Genomic DNA, 23,485 nt, shown 5'->3' with positions numbered 1-23,485 from the left:
TCTTGGATGAGGGGGTGTGTGGGGAAGAAAGGTTTTTGCAATTCAGTTTTCGTCAATAAATTACAGCATTTTGCTGAGGACAGCTGTGTGCAAGTTCACATGCTCAATGAGCCCCACTTTTTTTTTTTTAACATTAAAATGCTTAAGTCAAACTTCCCTCTCTAACCTTCGTTTTTACTTGTTTTGTGAGTTGGAAGACTTCTTGGAGGTAATCGTTTCAGGACATGAATTCTAAATATAGGAGACTCCTTATTCAAATATTATGGAGGGGGAGCCTTCAGATATTGCCTTAAGTTTGTTAATATAAAATATAGAAAAAAATAAAATATAGAGTGCTCAATACTCTCTATTTTAAAAGAGATTAACAGATTATGATTAAGAGATTTAACAGATTATGATTCCATGAGTCTGTGTGTAAAAATACCCATTAAAATTTTGGGGGAGGGGATGCCTTGGTGGCTCGGCGGTTTGGCGCCTGCCTTCAGCCCAGGGCGTAGTAATCCAGGAGTCCCAGGATCAAGTCCCACATCGGGATCCCTGCAGGGAGCCTGCTTCTCCCTCTGCCTGTGTCTCTGCCTCTCTCTCTGTGTCTCTCATGAACAAATAAAACAAAATCATTTTTAAAAAAATAAATAAATAAAGTAAAATTGGGGGGGGATCATACAATCATTGTGATACAAGCTCAAGTGGTGATAATTATGGGACCAACAACTCTGTGACAATTCCTTTGATGCAAAATAATGCCATTATGAAATAGGTAGCAACTTGAAAACTAACTACTGGGGACACCTGGGTGGCTCAGTGATTGAGCTCAGGGCACAATCCTGGGGTCCTGGAATCAAGTTCCACATCAGGCTCTCCCGCCAATCCTTCTGCCTATGTCTCTGCCTGTCTCTCTGTGTCTCCCATGACTAAATAAATAAATCTTAAAAAATAAATAAAACTAAGGAAATTACCCATTATTTAGTGCTTAACATGTACTTAGACACTGTGCTAACCATTTTATTATAATGATTTCATTTTGTCTTCACAATAACACTTGTGAAGTAATACCATTTTCTCTATTTTAGAGATAAGGAATGTGTGTGCTCTCAGAGGGCAAGGACAGGAAGAGGTAGAGATAGGAGCCAACTAAGAAAGGCAGGCTGTCGGGCGGGGCCGGGGGAAGATTCCCACTGCACCCACACAGAGGTTCTAGAGGTATTTATGTTATAAATGATACCATTAACATCTAATCCTAATTACAGCAGCGCATTCAACCCTCACATCACTAAAACGGAAGCTTTTCCTAGAGAACCAAGAGAAATGACAAAAAAACATTCCCAGGGTGCTTAAATCCATAGGTACAATCACATTTAAGAGATAGATAGAATTTATTTTTTTATGCTGCCTTCCTTCCTCCTTTGGAATTGTGAACAGTTCCAACGTGGCCATCAACTATAATTTGGCTGGACAGGAAACATACCTGGGACCGATAAGAGCTGGCATACACAATGGCATGCAAACTTCATGACTGCCCCTCTGTTGGGATAGGGCCTTTGAATGACATCACTGGGGGAGGGGGACATAGGAGGGCTCTTCCACAGTGTGGACTTACTAATCAGAATCAAGGGTTTTCACCAGCTACACTGGGCATCACTACCTTTAGGTCCCAAAGAGAGACTTGGGCAAACAAGTGCCTCTTCTTGTCTACCCAAGTCTGGTAAAATCCACCAACATAATGGGTCTTGTCCTGCTCTGTAGCTTTCTACCAATACTCCAAATCCAAATCCCTGTGCGAGAGACGTGAGTCTCCCTTTCATCTGCCTCCTCTGTACCTACCCATCTTTAGCTCTCCTGATGCCAAATGTCAAACTAGACATTATGGTGTCCCTGCAAGTTTCCTATGCTCTCCTGGGGTTCCTGTCCTTGGTATCTGCTGCTTCTCCCCTAACATGAGACTCAGGGATCACCAGGAAGCCATGTCAATTCAGATATAAATTATACAAAACCTGAAAGTGTGGGTTTAATTTAAAAGCATGCATAGGGATGCCTGGGTGGATCAGTTAATTAAGTGTCTGTCTTTGGCTCAGGTCATGGTCCTGGGATCGAGTCCCACATCGGGCTCCCTGCATGGAGCCTACTTCTCCCTCTGCCTGTGTCTCTGCCTCTCTGTCTCTCATTAATAAATAAGTATCTTTTTAAAATATATAGAAATAAAAAATAAAAGCAGGTACAGATCTGGTATCAGAGTGTCTCATGATCTTTCAACATCAATCACCGGTAATGCAGCTTCTAGGACTTGTGAGACACTTGTGAGGCTCTCAGCACGGAATCTTCCTGTATTTCTCCAATTGCCTACTCCCCCCTCCCTCACTTGTTGCCTTACCATACCTAATTACTAATTTTTTAAGATTATATTTATTTATTCACGAGAGATACAGAGAGAGGGGCAGAGACACAGGCAGAGGGAGAAGCAGGCTCCACACAGGGAGCCTGATGTGGGACTCGATCCCAGGACTCCAGAATCATGGCCTGGACGGGCTGAAGGCAGATGTTCAACCGCTGAGCCACCCAGGGATCCCATATATATATATATATTTTTTTTTTTTTTTTAATGGAGCCTTTCCTAAGTCTTTCCAAACCATTCGATTTGAGGCCTATTTTATCAGTTTACTTCATGTGTATTATAAAATAGCAACAAGGGCAAGGAGTAGGAAGCAGCCTAGGAAGAATCAGGACAGAGTGTGGGGAAAGACAGCAAGGCCAAGAAAGGAGCAGTGAGCATGCAAACATTGGAGACAGTCACTAAAAGCTCATTTTCCTGCATGTACGGAGAGGACTGCAAAATGCAGGGGTAGGAGAAAATAGAGCAATGGTGTAAACACCAAGAACAATGTCTGATTCTGCCATCTTACCTAGAGCACTTGGTAGCGAAGGAATTAAAAAGCAAAGAAAGGCTAGTATTTACCTCTGGAGGGTCAAGAGCAGGTTGAGAGTTAATGTCTTAACCTCCAGCGTCACTCAATGCAGGCTTCACTAACTTCATAATTCTCCAGAAGGAGAATCTCAGAGAAACATATCAGACCAGGAAACTCTGTCAGGTTTCCAGTAAACCTGGGGCCCTGGCATCGCTGTGTATACTGAACTGAAATGAAAGCAGCAGAGCCAGAAGGCCAGGACTACCCCACTAGAGACCAGCACGGAACAGGGTGTCCTGCTTCCCAATCCTGAGATGCTAATGCGGATGCTGACTGGGACCGGTAAGGCAAGAGGACGAGGGAGTCCTCTGCCACAAAACATCTTCAGGTGACCACAAAGAGGAGAGAGAAGTCTGAAACATTAAGATTCTGTGCAGGAAGCACAGATTTTCCAGGAAAATCCACCAAATGGGAATGACACTTTCGAAGAGGAAAGATACACACACATTCGTTTCGCTTAAAGCTACATGATATACAGCCACTTACCCACTCACAGACCTTGGGTGAGGCCAAGAATTTATAGGTTCAAATCTCTATTCTTCAGACAAGTTGTCAAGGCATCTTAAAATGCAGACCATGATTCACATAGAGCCCTACAGAAAACCCTCCACTCCAGCCACAAACATTATTTTCTTTGCCTTACATGTTGAGATATGCATCAAGCTACTTGGCTTGAAAACGTCACATATCAACAATGTGAAAACTCATCAGGGTACATATGTACTGTCTACATGCATACACATACATATACATAAAAAAAAAACACTGACAAACTCTGTTGTCTGGAATCAAATATACCAGACTCCTATCTCCCCAGAAAAGAATGTTACTGCCTACATTATAAATTCTTAAAATTTATCTTACTGACAGTTTTTCATAGAATTCAAAATTTAAACTGCTACTTGAGCCATTCATTTGAATTAAACCTCAAGAGTTCATTTTTTCATATAAATGATAAAGCTATTATATGCAGTTTATAAGTTATTTCCAGTATGTGAATTGAACAATTTATATTTGTGCCACTTTCTATATAGAAGGAATGCATTTCTAATTACTAGTGCTAGTACAGCGTACAATCACCTCTTCATAGTTTTATTGTAGAGTTAAGCTTCTATTTTTCAACAAAATCTCAAGAAATGTTTTCATTATACCCAGTAATTGTTCCTTGTTGACACAACAGTACTACAGAACTATGTATATAAAAACCCAAACATCCATCAAAATACGTGTAAAAATGGTATCTACTACTTCCTAATGCTCACAAGTCACAATTTCTCCTGTACTTCCATTTGAAATCAGGCTTATCATAAGCTAAGGAATAAAGTTCTAGAAAATAGTAGTTCTTCATTTAGACTTCACAACAAGCAAAAATTACAAAAAGCATTTATGGAGAAGAAAAATGATCCTAATTCTAAAGGACAAAAAAAAAAAAAAAAGGCTACTACCACAATTTCACAAGGTTTGTATCTCAAATATCATGGGATTGTATTATCTGAGCACCTTTACGACTTCTTGGGGAGGAGGCAGAGACACCAGATGACAAACAATTTATTATTAGTGATTCTACCTGGAATGTCCCTTAGTGAGAATATTCTGATGTGATCCAAACACAAAAAGGGGCACTGTGCTTCTCCCTCATAAGCATAAATGAGTATAACTTGAAAACAGAAGAATAAAAGCCTGAAACTGATCCCTTCCTAGCTATGTGATGCTGGACAAATTATATAACTTTTCTGGGCCACATTTTCCCCATTGGTGAGAACAGCACAATAATTGTATATACCTTCTGGAGTTGCCAGAAAAATGAGATTATACTCACAGAATATTTGAAACGAGGTTTGGCACCCAGGAAGGAGTCACTAACTGTTAGCTAGGAGGACTGTTACTTCCAGCTTGTGTGGACTACATGTCACCTTTTGTGTGACTTTATACCTCCTTGCCACCCACCCACCATTCCATCCCATTATGTTTAGAAAACAAGATACCTAGAGATGCCTGGGTGGCTCAGTGGTTGAGCGTCTACCTTCGGCTCAGGGCATAATCCCAGGGTCCTAGGGATAAGTCCCGCAATCGGGCTCCCCATGGGGAGCCTACTTCTCCCTCTGTGTCTCTGCCTCTGTGTCTCTCTCTTGAATAAATAAAATCTTTAAAAAATAAAAAAGATACCTAAAGGGAAAAAAAAAACTGAGAAAATTTAGCTTTTGGGGAAAAAAAAAAAAAAAACCCCTACATCATCCTTATTTTTCCATGTTAACTCAGCTGGGAGTGACCTGGTGTTTCAGAGCCAAGGTGCTAGAAGGGTAGGTTGGTGGAGGGACAAGAGGTCCACACTGACTGCAAAGAACCACCATCGTATCTGGGCACTCACAATAACTGTTCATGACATTAATGACTGAAACACCAAATACTGATATGCCTCAGTTCCTAAAAAGGGACGGGGAGTGGGGGGGGGGGGGGGTTTAAGCCTTGGAATACAGCCACATGGGAATAGAGCCTTCCCTTTAAGGGATCTTAGGCATATATTGAGGATTTAAACATCAAAAAAGGGACACCTGGGTGGTTCAGTGGTTGCATGTCTGCCTTCAGCACCAGGGTCCTGAGATGGAGTCCTGCATCAGGCTCCCAGTAGGGAGCCTCCCTCTATCACTGCCTCTCTCTGTGTGTCTCTCATGAATAAATAAAATCTTTAATAAAAATTAATAAGCATTAAATAATGTGCTTATCTCATGATTAGTGTCAAATATACATTGTTTTCAATCTGAAGTGGAGGCATGATGTCCATCCTGTTTGGAATATTCCAGTGGTTTCCTTTGCATCCAGAAGAAAACTTAAAGCCCTAAGCTTTTGTGGTCCATTTCTGCCAATGCCTCAAGTTCCCATTGCCCATCTTCCCTCTCTGTTTCTCTGTCTTTCTCTCTCCCTGGGAACGTGCTGCTTTGATCCCATCTGAGAATCTACACTTGTTCCCTTCCCTGAGCATGCTGTCCCATCTACCTGCCTCCAGTTCTTTCTGGATGGCTGTTTACTTAACGATTTTTTTTTCTTTTTTAAACAAACTCAAACATCACCGCTTCCCTGGTCACTATGTTTCATTCAAGCACTCCCTGGAGTCACTCTCAAACACTTTCTTTTCCTAAATGCACGTGGAGTTTACTGGAATTGCCTTCTAAATTTACCTGTTTGCCATCTATCTTCTACACTGGATTGTAAATTCCTGGAAGCAGATGCCTGGTTCACCTCAATACACACTAGGACATAGGAAAAGTGCCTGGAATATGGGTGGTGCTCAGAAAGTACTGACCAGAAGTAAGATTGAAATAAGATGTTCGGCACTGCACTTGACGCACGTTTATAGAATGCCAGCTTTTGTGGAAGGAATAGGGACGGTTTTATTGCAGAAGAGTGTGATCAAATAAAGTTTCACTAATGGGAAGAGAGACTTTTGCTGCTCCTTGAAGAATGAAGAGGGTCCATCTGAGGTTGGACCAAAGGTATGGGTGTTACACACAGAGGAGCATCAGTGGTCTGCCAGCCAGGCGTGTCATGTTTCCTTCCAGGAGCTGTACAGAGATTCAATTTAAGGGCTAGGAAATCTGAATTTTACTCTCTAGGCCTGAACTCCTTTATAATACAAATCATCTGCAAACAAAGCACAACAAACCATTTAGATACATATTCTAAGATACCGCTGCTGTGGTGAAGAAAGGGTGTGAACCCTTCTTCAAGTGGTGGGGACAGTGGTGGCACAGCCGGTCTGGTAGGAAGATGGAATCTGGTTATCCCCTGAATGGTCTCACCCTTCTATGACATATTACAATCTCTGGATCAGAGAAGAAAATAAATTAAGTTCTAAAATAAGCAAAGGTACTGGCATTTGAAAGCAAAGAACAAAGAGATCTGCTGATCTCAGAGGATCATAGGCAGGTTAATCTATGCGCCACAGTATTCATGAGACAAAGACAGCAGAAACAAAGAAATAATAAAAGGAGGGTCTTTTTTATAATTACAAAATGTTGAATTATCTAAGTTCTCATTTAAGGCAATGAGAAGGAATTCGCTGAGGAAAAGGATACAGCATAAACACTTAAAAGTAATAAAATTTATTACAACGATCAAGTATCTTTCAACGCTTATCAGATATATCAAGGATGAACAGAACCATTAGAAAAGAGCCGAACACAGGTGGCACTGATTTTATCCTTGAAAACAAAACTAAGCAGAATCTTTCCCTTCCTGAGCTCACTCCCAGCTGATGGCAGTGCCCACGTGGGAACTCGGGCTTCCAGAGGCAATTCCTGAATGCTCAGTTGACCTCTAGGATCTAACAGCTTAGCTTGCCTTCCAGTACTTCTTCTGGGGCACTCTGCAAAATTAGCATCCCCAATCTGGCAAAGGATGAATTGCTCTCCTCTTAACTGCCTCTAATCTATCAGTCTCTGCAATCTGGACTCTTATCCAAAACCTGCTCTAGCTGCTCAGTGGACCCCTAAATCATCAAATCCAACCTGACAGTTTACTGCTTCCCCACCTCCTCTTCTGCATTTAACACATTCATCCTCCTTTGGTTTTTCAACTCCGATTTTCCTCCTGTCTTCCTTGCTATTCATTCTAGGTCTCATCTACTTGCCTTCTCTTCTCTCTGCTTTCTCTTTCAATATGAAGAATTCCATAAAGTTCTGTTCTTGGCATCTAAAAATGCTTCCCTTTCTCTGAGCAATCTTAACCATCTTCACACCATCAATGATCATCTGCTCAGTGAAGAATATGCAGGCTCTACACTCATCCTATGCTCACATTCCTAACTACCTGCAGGATTCCTCCACCTGGAGGTCCCAGAAGGTACCCATGATAAGTGAAATAAAACTCGCTGACCATCTCTCTCCCAAGAGTGTGCCTCATGGAAGACCAGGAACTAAATGTTATTCAACTCCACGACCAAACCCAGCATGGTGACAAGCATGCAAGACACACTAAGTGCTTGGTCAAATGAAGGAAGATATAGGCTCCATCTCACTCATCCCTCATCCCAGCATATGGTAGGTGCTCAATAAAAGATGGACTGGAAATATTGGTAGAACAGAAGTCTACATACCACAGATACGTTATAATACAATGTCTCCCTTTTGGAAGCAATGTGGGTATTTTCCATTATCTAGTTGCAAATACATTCATGAAACAATAGATCTGCACAAATACTAGTAAAATATACCTGTGTAATTAAAATTAATCACTAGAGTTCATTTTAATCATTCGCTAAAACTTAAATGTTATCAAAACATTACAAATATTACACTAGCATGCTATCTTTATAAGTTAAATCAATCGTTATTTTAAGAAATTTAAAGGCTAGATTTAGTTAGGCTGCTGGGATTTATGCTATGGCATCAGGAAATCAGCCAACCTCTTAAAAATTTGAATTTTAATTACTACGTCTATGTTTTTGTTTCTTTGTTTACTCAAATTCAACATCTTTTGAAGGCCAAAGACCTATTCAAAGAATTCCCCAATCATTGATTTCTCACCTCTGAGGTCCAGATGAAAATTGTGATACTATTTGTATTTCCAACCCTATTTTCACAAAGATGTTTAGTTTTCACATGTGAAGAACTGCACCTGAGCCTGATAGATGACTTGGTTTTAAATATATCGTTAACACTCAAAGCTGTTCAGATTTTTGTGAAAGCAAATAAACAAAACATGTCTGAACAACACTGATAAGCCAGATGTGCACTGCCAGCCACTGGCTAACTTATCTGATAAGCCCAGGGCAACCCTGAGGTAACCTGCAGCCTGTTGTTATTTTGTATTGTATAAATTATTTATTTCCTAGGACATATTCAGAAATTTCCCTTGCTGCTGGCCCATACTTCCAAAATGCCTCGCTGGTCAAACATGGATCTTTCTTCATTCACAACTGCTCTTCACCTATGTGAGCACAGGTTTGCAAACCCTGCACTTGTGCCCCACAGCTCTGTAGGATTTCTCATTTAACGCAGGGCAAGAGAAAATGATACATATTTTCAAAATTCGCTGTGTCACAGTCTTCCATTAGCAGGATTAGGAATAGCTAACTATCCAAAAACTAAAAAACAAACAAACAAACAAACAAAAAAAAAACAAACGAAAACACCATATATTTACACAAATACAAATCCTTGTTCAAGGTCAACATGACCAGTCTATCTAGTCAGGTTTTGAACAGAATTTTCTTCTCTCCATCATTTAGTCAATGGAGCAATTGATATCTGAATTGCATCTACAGAGTATTACAGACTGATATCCCTGATATCTGAATTGCATCTACAGAGTATTACAGACTCCAGTCATTATGCATCAAATGTAAGATTCTGTTTCTCAGTTCTCTCCTCAATTTCTCAGCTTCAGACTCAATTGAAAAAACAATTAGCTTCTAACCCAATGATTCACATTTCTTTTTTTTTTTTTTTATGATTCACATTTCTAAACTCTTGCTTACAAAAGGGAAAAAACTACTATTGTCTTACAGAAAAAGTGATCAAACATGCATAATCTGGATTAAAAAGTTCACATGGACAAATGTAGTCACATTTTTTCAGTATCTATTTTATTTTAACTCTCCCAAAAAGGCATGGCCATATGCATATCTTTAGTAAGGAGAAAAACATTATAGGAGATGGTCTTAATTTGAATATTCTGATGAGGGGAAAACTTAACTCTCAATTCATGAAGGTATCTGAGTTTTGGATTTCGGTTTGCATTCCATTCATTACTCTATAAATTCTGCCAAGTTCTTTCTGGCTCAGCAATACTAGATGTAAAGGATATGGAGATTGGGAAAGGGCTCATCTCCTACAAGATAATAAAAGGGTAACTTCTTGATAAGGAAATTCCCAGTCCTTTTAAAACTCAACCGTTTCAATGAAACTCACCTGTTACCTTTGGAAAGGCTCAAGTTCTGAGCTACTCTGCGCATAGGAGGAGCTGCTAGAGTCAGAGCGTTCTTAACCAAAGAATCTGATGTTAGACATTCTAACTGGGGGCCTCCCGATGTCAATAGTAGCTTTTGCTATTGACATCAGAAACAAAGGCAACAAGGAAATGTCCTAAAGCCATAGTGAAAAGGGTGAACAAAACTCTGGAGAAGAGCTCATGAACTGATCACTAGGTCTGAAAGTCATTCCCATCTCAGATCCCAGAGTAACTGAGGAGATACTATTGTTCACACGGGTAATATTCTTGAGACCTGCATGTTTCCCCTGACTAGTTAAAACTCTTACATGTATTATAAGACTGAGTCAAAGTATGTAAAATTTTCTTTTTAAAAAAAATTAACACCCACCCACCTTTAAAAAGGCAAACAAAAGCTAGATCAACTACTTAAGCAAAGCCAGGAGGTGTGAGTGGAGCTGATTGTCATTTTGACCTTGCTTTGCTTTAATTCAGGAGCCTATTTAGAAATGTAACAAGCAACCCTCTTCATTCGGCTCAGCTAGCAGAGCTAATAGGCTTCTAATTAATTTCCAGAAGATTGCTGTTATAACTAACAGGTTTTAAACATTTGGTTGATTGGGGAAAATGAATTGAATATAATGTATTTGATTTGGAAAATTAGTTTTCATTCTATGTGCTTACCATAATAGTGTTTATTTTAAGTTTACATGATTCCATTAAGAGTCCCAGAACACCACCGGGTTGTTTTTATCCTTACAGTGTCCTATCCAACTTAAAAAAAAAAAAAAAAAAAAAAAATCAATTTACATTTTGGTATTTGTTGGCCTTTATTTGAGGGCAGGTTAAATTCATTTTTGTGGCATTAATAAAAATCTTCACTTGCTAATATAGCAACAGGCCCAAATACTTCAAAATGATCCCAGTGATACCTCAGTCAAAAGCCTACTCATCGCATGCAAATCCTCCTGTAGAAAGGCTTCTACGCACAAAGTAAGATGAACCAGTTACTGCATTGTTTATGAAGTTTCCCTTGATTCCTCCTGACAACCATTTAAACAATGAATGTTGGGAAATGTCCCTCAAAGAATCAACAACAATGGCAGGGATCAGAGCTTTTCTATTTAGAAAATACTATTTTTAAAAGGAGAAAATATTTCTTCCTGAAGGGATTATGGAAAGGCTTATTAAAGACACCTGCAAACAAAACAAGTGACAATAGATCTTTATCATAATTGATAACTGAGTTATCCTTGAGACAAAACTCCATTCTTGGAGACAATAAAATCGAGATTTACCTCAGCTATTAAGAGTCAAGAAATCAGCTAATTGGGACTACCCGTATTCCAGGATGATAAGTCACACCAAGATTAAGTGAGCACATAATAAAAAGGCCCTTGTCTCTCCGGTTAAAGAGAAGTGCAGCTATACTAGGATTTTCTCTCCCTGGGCTGCTGAGAATGTTTTATAAAGAATTCAAGTAGTTTCTAGCCCTGTGTCTCCACACATCATGCAAAAGATAGGCAGACCATTCCAATTACGATGGCTGACTATGTGCAGAACACACAGTGTGCCAGCCACTTTGGAAACTCAACCTCTGCTGAACTAGCACTTGTGAAGAAACAGAACCTTTCTCCCAAATCTTGTCAATGTAATGAGCTATCACTGGGAAAATGTGACAATGTTTTGGCAAAGGATGGTTTCTTGGGGATAAATTACATAGCAAAACCAGGCAGGACACATTTATAAAATACTTTTGCATAAGAGGAACGGAAAAATCAGATCTTCGCAGTAAAAGTACTCTTCCTCCATATCTCTGTTTAATTCATGTTAGTAACAATGCATGCCTTTGCCCAGGGGCTACACTGTTTGCAGTCAGATACTCACTGCTGCATTTCTGAGTGACTCACAGAAATGATGTGGTCATTTCGGGCCCAGTAGTGATTTTTATGACACAGCTAATTTTTCAAATTAAGTAATTCTGGCTCCATTTATAACAGTGGCTCCAGAAAAGTCCCTAGGTTTTCAACTTGAAGTGCATCTGGGCATTGAATGGGGGCGGGGAAGGACACATCAGAAGGAAGACATAATCGCAGACCCCAGTGGCAGCATTTCTACTTCCAGGCCATACAATGAGTTCATGATTAGACTACTAAAGGAGAGTAAAACACAAATTCAGAAAGTATTAGCAACAGCAGCAGAGATCTTAGAATATCATCTAAAAAAAAAAAAAAAAGAAAAAGAAAAAGAAAAAGAAAAAGAAAAAGAAAAAGAAAAAGAAAAAGAAAAAGAAAAACCCACTTGGAAAAAAAGAAACTTCCCCCGCCTGAATCACTGAAGAGTGGGCAGAAGTAAACAGCATACGAAGCATCCCATGGGGATGCCTGGGTGGCTCAGTGGTTGAGGGTCTGCCCTCAGCTCAGGGCGTGATCCTCGAGTCCCGCATTGAGCTCCCTCCCTGCAGGGAGCCTGCTTCTCCCTCTGCCTATGTCTCTGCCTCTCTGTGTGTCTCTCATGAATAAATAAATTTTTAAAAAGCATCCCACGTGTGCCACAGTACTGAGTGAGCAGATGAGGCATGATATGACCCAATATCACTTCTCTGAACCTCAAGTTCACAAACAAAACAAATGCTATATAGAAGGTATTTGTGGGATTGTTGTATTTCACTCTCTCTCACACACACACACACACACACACACACACACACCCTTAAGATTTAGAGCAATCAACGTGTGAAAGAAAAGCTGCCTTAAAAAAACAAAAAAGACATTTTCTGAGGTGACTTTGATCTTCCACTCAAATTATTGGCTTAAATGTACTTGCCTTTAAAGGCTTTGTATCTGCAATAACCGCTCTCTATTGTCCTTGCAAACAAAGTATTATTTTCACCTTATTATTACTAATCTTTTCTTTGTTAGTAACCACACCTGGTTTTATCCCCCAAAATGGTGCAGTAAATATTTGTCCTTTGTGGTAATACAATGCATAATTTAGTTAATCTGGGCTATCTTTCCGTGAGAGGTGATTGTTTCTATATTATGAAATGTGCTCACGGTAAAGTGAAATTCATGCCAGATACCTGGAAGGCAGATGGAGAACCACTTACCCAGCATGTAGCTGCTTCGAACCAACCTTGACATGACTGCGTAGCCACTCCTACACTTCAGGTATTACTCATGTTAACTTAGCCTCCAAATCAGAGCCACACCTTTCTCTTACAAACAAGGCCTTTACTAAGATAACATGACATTGTCAGGCCTAGGGGCCCACCCTCAGCCCCCATGGGAAGGACTTGAAAGAACAGGAAGTGCAGTTTTCCATCTGAGAACCTGGCATCACTGTGACCTTACCTGGAGGAAATCTAGAAACGTCAGGGGTAGCAAGTCATCCATGTGCCCAATGTCTTTGGAGAAACGATTTAAAATTCTTCCTGCAAGAACAGGATATGAGAGATTACTCATTTCCCCAGATAGGCCTACTTTAAGTGAAACAATTTACAGACAAATCAAAACAATATTTTAAATGCATATGTATTTAATCTATTACGCATTCATACGAAATAAGCTGATGTCAGTGTAAAGAAAAAGAAAACAGAATGATAACTAGAAAGAAGCAAAAATACCACCAAATGGCAGCAGGCAGGGAGTTGAAATTTGACTCAAATTTTTAATAAAATGGAGGTACAAAAGGTCTTGTGGCAGTATTGGGAACCGCTGCTGGATTTTAGAACCTGCTCTCCTTTTAAATGCCATCTAGGACGCCCAAAGGGAGGCTGGATTGGCAAACAAACAATTGCAAAATACATAAATTGATCCAAATTGTCATAATAATTTTGCTTCAGTTATCAAAATTTTACTGCCTGGTACTTATTAAATAAAATGTAATCATAACCTCTCTTTTTGGCCTCACGATGATTCACAGCACCTTACATTTTGAAAAATTTTGGAATCCTGCCTCTTCCAAGTTGCAAGTTTACAAACGGGGTAATAAACCACTATCTATTGCAGTACAACCAACTGTGAAAAACAGACTCATTCTTAAATATCCAACAGAACCAGAGGAATGCAGGCAAGAAAACAGAAACATTACCTAATAAGCAAAGATCATTTCCTGGGGAGCCTGGGTGCCTCAGTCACTAAAGCATCTGCCTTTGACTCAAGTCATTATCCCAGGGTCCTGGGATGGAACCCCATAGGTCAGGCTCTCTGCTCACTGGGGAGACTGCTTCTGCCCCTTCCTCTGCCTCTCCCCTCCCTTGGTGCTCGCTCTCTCCCTCTCTCTCTCTCTCAAAATAAATAAATGAAATATTAGATTTTTTAAAAAGATCATTTATTACATACTGTATATCCCTTTGTAGAATCCAAGAGAACAGTACATCCTAAAGGATTTGAAAACAGAAAGTGAGAACAGATTTGTAATAAATATCTAGTTTTTAGAAGACAGAATTCAAAGAAATTGAAGCTACACATAAACAGACTATATTAGTATAAGCAACTCCTGAGAAATGTGTTTGACTTGCCCCTGAAGTTCCTTTTGTAGTGGAGGCTTCAGGAATCGTGCCTGCAGGTGAGATGTGGGGCCTCTACAATTCTTCCCAACGTCAGTCACAGGTGACTTCCTCCTGAGGCCCTCCATACCAAGCCCCTACTAGATCGTGAATGGCCAGAGGCTGGCAGCTGAGCAACTAACTACTGCCAGAAGCTCAGGGTTGCTCAGGCAAAGAGGTGGAGGAACTGGAGGCTTCCATGCTTGGCGACACATGACAACCAGGGCCTCCACTTCTCTGACTCAGGCTTAGGAGATACAGACCCCAGAAACTGTCTTCTTATAGTGACACTTTTGGCAGGTTGAGTGACAGCTTTTCTGAGCCTCTAATAATACCTCCTTGAGAGGGTGATTCTGAGGATTACATGGGCTCATGCATGAGAAAGAACCCAGTCACAATGCCAGGTACATTAGCAGGTGCTCAAAACAAAACACCAAGGTGAGATCACTACTATTGCCCACAGGATCTGAACTAGTCTCCTGGCAAAGTCTGTCTACCAGGCCCTGTCAGAAGGTCAACCTGGTAACATGTAAGTTCGGTAGCTTGAGACTGGGGCTTGAAATTCTGCATTTTTACCAAGCTCCCAGGTGGTGTCCTCTCTGCTGTTCCACACACCACAATCTGAGGGGCAAAAGGTTAGGCGGTTAAACAGATGTGCCTTAGAAACACTAAAATCAGATGGGCAATTTTCCACATATTCTTACAGACTTTGTGAACTACCTCGTTATTTCTTATCTTCCAAGTATCAAGACCAAAATAAGGAAAATATGCATCAAGAAATATTAAAAGACATACTTTAAACATTTATTTCTTCAATGGAAAAGGACTTTTCAACATAGTCAGAATTCAGAACACTGCAAAGTATGGTTCAGCTTACATAATACTGAGACCAACATTCACTTTTGGGCTCTTTTTTTTTTTTTTTTTTTAAAGGTGAAAAGGCTACACAGTGATGATATCTGAAACCCATCCTTTTTACCTTCTATCAGATGCAGGGGTCTTAAAGTCTAAAATACCCATGGGTTGGCAAACAGCATAAAATACAAGGAAAACACACAACTGAGAAAACCATCTCTCCACACAGCTACTATAATAATTGACCTGAATGTCAAAGACTGTCAAAAACCTAAACTGTCACTAACCCGGGGAGTGCAGAAAATGTGAGATTAGAAGAGCCAAGAAGTTACTTTCTGGCCCCAAGAAACAACTAAGTCTCTGCCACAGACTTAGTTACAGTGAGAACTGTGATTTCAAGTTCATGGCCCCATAGGTATGAAATTTCCTCAAAGGTCCCCAAATCAAATGATGCATTCCCTTCACTAAACACATGCCATGCCTGTTCATCCAAATGGAACATCTCCGGGGACATAGAAGTGGGAGCCCAATCCACTTTCAGACTATTCTGTTAGGCAGGCCTTTCTTACATTACACCGAATCTTGCCTTCCTAGAACATGCAACCCTCTGCTTATTCTGCTCTTACAACCAAGTACACGGAGTAAATCTAATTTCTCCTGATGTGAGAGCCCATCCAATGCTTGAAGAAAGTTAATCATATCCTTGCCAGACTTCTTGCATGCAGTTAGCTGGTGGGGCCTCAATTATCCCTGAGAAGGCACAGTACCCTACCTTGGCCACTGCCACCTGTCCAGACTCAGATGGTCAGTCTCCAGGATGCCTTTATTTCTGGGATTAAAATTACAGCACAGGCATCATTTTGATCACCTCGGGGTAGAGCCACAACACACGATCCCTATCCTGCACAGGATATTTAACCAATCATGAGACCACCAAGCACAATCAATTCCGGCAGCCAGATCACATTTTAGAGCCACATATAATGAAAACTCACATTGCACGGGTTGATGTAGAGTTCTGGGAACAACTGGAATAGTATACATAAACATTAGGATCACAACCCGTATGACCCGGAAATTCCAGGGATCTATGCCAAGGAGCTAATAAATGATCAACAATGTTCAATGCGGGTTATTTGAGAAGTGAGAAGAACATGAACATTAAGACTGAAACAGGTCTATAATACATTAGGTGTAATTTTAATTTTTTTTAATCAATACTCTTTTTCTATAGTGACTATGCATTACATGTGGAAAAAAGAAAGGGGTGGGGTGTGCCCCACATGGTTGGCTCTGACTTTGGCTCATGATACGAGGGTCCTGGGATCGAGCCCCAAGTTGGGCTCTCTGCTTGGGTGGCAGTCTGCCTCTCCCTTTCCCTCTGCTCCTCCCTCACCCGCCCCGTGCTCTATCTCATTCACAGTCTCTCAAATAATTAAATAAAATCTTAAAGAACAGATTGTGTAATTTGAGCTAGAGTCAATCACTGGTCAGTCCATGCTCTGCCCTCTCTCTCATATGTAGGATTTCTCTACTTCTTACAACCAAGCTACAACATGAAACTTGGAAGAAGCTCCCATGTCTAATGTGGATCCAATTCTTTTTTTAAAAAAAGAAAAAAGGAGGCATGTTTGCATATCATAAAATATTAAGGTTTATTTTTATTGAGGCATATAACTTTGTATCTTAAATACTCACCCATTTCAGCCATACAATTCAATGAATTTAAGTAACGCTACTGATTGACAAACTGCCATCAAATACCAGCTCTAAGACAGTTTTGTTCCTCCTCGTAAGATGTCTCATGCCACTTTCAGTGACATCCTGTTCCCATTCTCAGCCTAAGGCAACAGCTAATCTACATTATTTTTCTATAAACTTGCCCCTTTTTGAGACATTTCATACAAATGGAATCATACCGTATGTAGACTCTTGTGTCTGAATTCTTTGACTTAGCCCAACATTTCTGAGGTCCTTCTATGCTATAGTGTGTCAGTAGTTGTTTCCTTCTGAACTCCATTTAGCACAGAAATGGTCTTGGGTACCAGCACAAAAGGCCATGCCACACCTTACCTACAGGTGAAAGTGGATGTGTTTCATGAACTCTTATATATTAGGAACTTCTTGCTATGTGCTCATGGTTACCTTCATGGAAGATTCTAGAACCTAATTCTTTTGATATGAATGGGTCACTGGTTTGATAGCTCTGTACAGTTAGAAGCCAGGAATGCGGGATCTGGACCAGTTTCTGGGTATTTTGGAGTGTGGAGGGTCTGGTTGGTGAGGAGAAGTAAAAGAACCACTCTCCTAGTGGTAAGTGGGATGTAGAACCAAACAACCTGGGCAGCCCCAGTGCCGCAGCGGTCTAGCACTGCCTGCAGCCCGGGGCGTGATCCTGGGACCTGGGATCGAGTCCCACGTCAGGCTTCCTGCATGGAGCCTGCTTCTCTCTCTGCCTGTGTCTCTGCCTCTCTCTCTCTCTCTGTCTCTATGAATAAATAAAATCTTTGAAGAAAAAAAAAAAAGGAACCAAACAACCTGTCCAAAAGAGGATAGTCTCTCCAAAAGGGCAGAGAGAATGGACTTGTACCTTCCAGGGTCAATGCCATGTGATGGGGTAATGACTGATTAAAACGAGAAGGTATTCAGGGGAGCTCAGAGATGGTCACCAGGATGAAAAAATCACTGTGCGGCATGAGGGAGCTGGAGGAGCATGGATTTTCTGCATCATCCTACAAAACCAGTTCAGCATAAGATTTCGGAGTTCAATGTAGCCGTCACCACTGATGTCAGAATAGGTCAGACACGGTGGCTCATCAAAGAATGTCATGGAATAGAGCAGCAGGAATTAGGAAAGCATCGGTAAGAAACCACCAAGATTGTTGTCCTCCTCTGACACTCAGTAGCAAGAGCTCTTCACACAACTCATCAAATGCCCATTTATACCCAATCCCTAGCCTGAAAACAGTATGTGATATACTTGTTTCCCTTATGTCACAGGATCGAAGAACATTGTGGCTAAAGCAGACTGTCCTTACAATGGCACCCTCTATGTGGTGTGATGGCACACCGGTGCAAGGGGTTGTCCTCATCATCATCATCAGGGGATTACAGAGCTTTAAGGAAACACGAAAGGTAATCAGGGCTAGTAATTTCCAAACCTTGTCAAGATTCTACGATTCTATAGGGGTGCCTAGAAAAAGTGGAAGGCAACCTCACTCAGCACCAGACACCCAACCCTTCACCCTTCACTCTGAGCTTCTTGGTCCCTTCCCCAGTGCCCTCCCTAAACAGGCTTCCTCCCTCTAGAGGGTCAGACAGAGGTGGCCTTTGAAGAGAGTGTTCTGAAGCTAAAAGAAATGTTCAAATCCCATTAGATCAAGCTCCTTGTGAGACACAAGAAGATCCATGGTCCAGCCTCTCTCAGGATGATGCAGTAATATTCCATAAGCGGCAGGTGTTACTGGCAAGCCAACCTGGTATTTGCACACAGCAGAAAAAGAAGACATGAGAAAGTCTACTTTTTCTTCTCAGGCTAGAACCATCAGCAATTTGTCCAAGGAAACTCTGCTCACTTTCCTTCTAATGACTCACTCTTTGCATATACATGCCAAATTTTCTGTCTACTCCTGATCTCCCAGGGTTTCTTGGGCACTTGGCTATCCCTAAGAAACATCTGAAGCTTGACAAATCTTAACTAAACAAAAGTCTTTGAGATTGGCCTGCAAATACTCATGTCCAACTTCTCCAACTTTACCTTACACCTGTACCACAATACCCAAGATGAAATCTTGTAAGTCATTTTGATTTTTTACTTCAGATAAAATACTCCCAAGACTTTGCACTTAAAAAAATTTCACGTATATCCTTCATTCTTTATCTGTCAAATCCAATCCATAAAACTTTAACAGCGATGAGAAGACACAGAAGAGAGGTACCTACCTGACCTGTGCATCACTGCTGGCTGGATCCTTATTCTCATGGAGGCCTCCTCTCTCTCTCCCATTCACTCACCAAGAAGGCTGTCCATCCCTGTTCAATCCCATCTACCCAGAATTCTCAGCCTTTTCACTTCCATAAGACTGTTGCTGACAAATACAGCTCTCAGGTATGTGCCACTCACTCAACCTCCTCCATCTTTATCAGACAGGCTTGGGAGATAAAGGAAACAGGCACAGGCCTGGCCACAGCTAGCAGATCAAAGAGGCATGGGGTGACCAAGCAACTGACCAGCTTCCAAGTCATTTAGAAGTTTCCTCTCAAGAACTATGAGGTCAGAGAGTAGCAGGAAAGTGGAAAAAGACTCCCCATCCAAGAAGAGGGATCTGGGTACATGCAGGAGCGCCATGATAAAAAGCCCAGCTACGGCTTCTGGAGAAGCGGGCTCTGCTATGTATGGCTCCATAGAATGCTGCTTCCCTTCAATCAAACCTTCCTCATCTGACCTAACTTGAATAGATTCCATTTTCATGCCAAATGCCCTGACTAGAGCTATCACCACAGATCCAACAAGAGACTCACTTATTAAGATTAGTCAGGGAAATGATAGATTTTGTCAAGTTACTTTGTCAACTTACAATTACTAATTACCCTTGTAGGTAACAGAAGTTTTTTTAATCGAAATCATTTTGGCAGAACCTTTTTCATGTGAACTATAGAGTTCTTATCTTTTTAAACAAAAGATACAGAGCATAAATACATCTTTTCTTGACAATCCAGAAGTAATATTCTGAGCATTTGTTTCTAAACATAGCAGGGTCCTTTGGGGATACTTGAGGTTACGTGAGATGCACTCCTACACCCTAACACACTATAGTTTTCCAATATTGTGCTTTCAGCTGACACATTTTGCTGTTGTGCAGAGCATGCCTCTAACCTCCACTTTCCCTTATAGTGATGAGGACTGTGGAGACTCTGCAACTAAACAGGGTTACTCTCAGCAAACACATACGCAATTTTCATGGTCTTAGGCACAATTTTTCTGACACTTTATTTGATGAGAGACTCTTTCAGCTTGCTTCCCTCAGGATCCCCCCAGAGTCTGGGTATACTCTCAGAATATCTCATAAATCCATTCAGTGCTTTAACTACTTTTCAAGTATATTACTCCTACATTCACAACTATGTTATACACTCTCTTTAAACATAAACCACATTTCACACACAACCTATATAATAAAATGTCAAGTGCCCAGGGGGAACTCAAAATGGATTTGCTAATAAAATATCATAAACCCATTGGCTTTCCCACTTTTTCTTTAAAGATGGACTCCTATACAAAAACATAAACAAAATCTGTAAAAAAATATATATATATAAGAAATAGTTCTTACAAAACAGAGTTTGTGAGACCTGGAAACTACTCAATGACATCTTCCTGAATGTCAATCAGGCAGACATGATTGGAAAGGTTCATTTTGACCACCAAGCTCTAGTCTTCTCTGTGCTGTATACACATGAGCAAACGCAGCAGGACTAGAGGGCTACTGAGTAAGTGGCATTAGATGGGAAATAGCCCAAAACTCGTAAAAGCAATGCACCAATCTCCCAAAGACCTGATGAAAATGTATATTCTCAGGAGCTCTGAGTGCCGCCTGATATCCTGGGTTCTAACAGGTCCAGGGATCACACTCTGAGTAATAAGGAAGGATTAAGCAAGGTACTGATCATGTTCTGTCTCAGGAACCTGTAAAATAATCTTCTCACCTTTACACATGTAATCACTGCCTTTTTAAATTCCCTTCCTTACTTCTAAAAGCTAAAGACCATTTGTTTCTCTTTCAACACACACAAATTACATTAGAATATAGGCACCGGCAGGACAGGGATGCTATTTTCTTCACTAATGTTTCCCTAGGGCCTGACCAACTCGCCTAGCACATAGAAGGTGCTCAAAAACACACCTGGGTGGCTCAGAGGTTGAGTATCTGCCTTTGGCTCATGATCCGGGGTCCTGGGATCGAGTCCTGTATCAGGCTCCCCACAGGGAGCTTGCTTCTCCCTCTGCCCAGATCTCTGCCTCTCTCATGAATAAATACAAATCGAAAGAGAAAAGAAAAGAAAAGAAAAGAAAAGAAAAGAGAAAAAAGAGAAAAGAGAAAAGAAAAGAAAAATCAAGCAAGCTCAAACCCATTCTGAATGAATAAATAAAACAAGCCCTTCTGCTATAAGGAATAAATGGTTTGTTTTCAAATTTCAGTCCCTATTTCTAGTTTTGATATTTCGTACAGTTTTTTGGCAGTGTTTGCCCAACTGCAGAAATTCATGTTGCAACATGAAGTGTCTGTTTTGTCCAACTTGTCACTTTCCCTGTGCTGTTGTTGAATCGATGTGCCTATGCTCCTTCAAAGGCTGCCTGAAATTTCCACTTGCAGACTGAGTTTCCCAAAACTGGTACAGCAATTAACAGAAGCTGATGTGACAACAAGAAAGCACTAGAAAACAGGGGAACCCAGTGTCTCAGAGGTAATAGAGGAAAGGGGGACAGCAGTCTCTAGTGCTGAGAGGGTGGCAGCCAGGGAGGAGGCTGGAGCAGACGCAGACCATGTGAGGATGAGGAAGCAGGCAATGGAGAGAAGGTAAGTAGCCTGGAAGGAACGCACAGACAGGATCGGAAATGCAAGGCACAGATACTAATGTGACAGGTAATCAGATACTGAGAAGTTCTGCCCCAACCATGACCTAGGCCTACAGAATTCCTCTAAAGCTAGTAAGTCCCCCTAAGAAGTCAAAAGTTAAAACACATAAGAGACAACATTTAATTTATTTTTTTTTTAATTTTTTTTTTTAATTTTTATTTATTTATGATAGTCACAGAGAGAGAGAGAGGCGCAGAGACACAGGCAGAGGGAGAAGCAGGCTCCATGCACAGGGAGCCCGATGTGGGATTCGATCCCGGGTCTCCAGGATCGCGCCCTGGGCCAAAGGCAGGCGCCAAACCGCTGCGCCACCCAGGGATCCCGACAACATTTAATTTAAATCGTAGTGTTCAGAAGGTGCATCCGTAACCCACCCCATTTTCTTAAAGCACAGAATTTGGTGTGCAGGCCTGAGAGGGTAATGTTAACCAGACGCTGAGGGAGAAAGCCTATGGTTCCCTTCAGACAGCCCCCTCAAAGGTTCTTTCTTCCTAATCACAGTAAATATGGCATCAATTTACCTATGGTTGATGGTTTTCTTCTGCCCACCCTTAGTACTTGCCTTCATGCCAAGAAAGGTTAAATGGAGCAGGTCTGAGAAATGTTTCCTGCTCACTCCAGTGGCAGAAGTCAAAAGAGCTGGGGAAAAGCCACAGCTATACAGAGCTAAGGAGTATAACCAGTGGTGGCAGGAAGAAACCTAACGTTCCAGCATTTCTGCATCATTTGGGAGTTCAGACAGAATCGAGAATGCAGTCGATTAACCAGGGAGCCCAGCTTCTCCTTTAGCAATATGAAAAATTTTCGAGAATAATCATCACACTGTGTCGCCAAAGTCCAGTGGTCATTTGCCCTTTCATACAATTAAGGGATTAGAAATAGTAATTTCAGGGATACCTGGATGGTTAAGTGGTTGAGCGTCTGTCTTTGGCTCAGGGCATTATCTCGGGGTCTAGGCATCAAGTCCCACATTGGGCTCCCTACATGGAGCCTGCTTCACCCTCTGCCTGTATCTCTGCCTCTCCCTCTGTATCTCTCATGAAAAAATAAATAAAAATCTTTTAAAAAAATAGTAATTTCAAAGTTCCATGACATACCTTGACAGACTGAGGGGGAAGGGGTTTCAAAAGGATATGTGTGCTCTTTGTGTAATGGGATCTTTCCCATTTCTTTCCCCACCTGGGAGATACCAGTTAGATTACCCAAATGCGATGACTTGTAAAAATTGCAGTATCTCTGAGACACCAAGGGCAGGACCAAAATCTGCTTTTCTACATACATATTCAAGTTTTCCTTTCTCCAGGCTACCACATCCTCTTACTCTGTAGCTCTACCACCTGGTAGCCAGTGAGTGAAAGTATCTTTAATCCCTAACTCAGTCCTTGCCATTTAGATTTAAACTCTGTTTGGTGTCCCTCAGGGGCATTTCATACTCTTAACGTTGGCAACATGTGACTACGCTACACAGAAGTGAATGTAGTGTCTCCAGTAACAAAGAACGCGGCGAGCACAGACAGGTGGCATGAAGTACACGCTAGGCAGCAGCGGTGAGTATC

General features: G+C 41.1%; 1 protein-coding gene across 1 annotated transcript in view; it reads right to left on the bottom strand.

Annotated features, from left to right (window-relative positions):
- Positions 1–23,485, bottom strand: part of ABCC4 (ATP binding cassette subfamily C member 4 (PEL blood group)) — a 247,657-nt gene that overhangs the window by 72,548 nt on the left and 151,624 nt on the right. The window contains exon 20 of the mRNA XM_072782615.1: positions 13,241–13,320. Coding sequence (XP_072638716.1) covers positions 13,241–13,320 — 80 coding nt within the window. The remainder of the gene's footprint in view (positions 1–13,240; positions 13,321–23,485) is intronic.

Source organism: Canis lupus, chromosome 17 (genome assembly GCF_048164855.1).
Source record: "Canis lupus baileyi chromosome 17, mCanLup2.hap1, whole genome shotgun sequence".
Taxonomy (NCBI): Eukaryota; Metazoa; Chordata; class Mammalia; order Carnivora; family Canidae; genus Canis; species Canis lupus.
The sequence above is the reverse complement of the archived record's forward strand: the minus strand, read 5'-3'. Positions and strand labels throughout refer to the sequence as shown.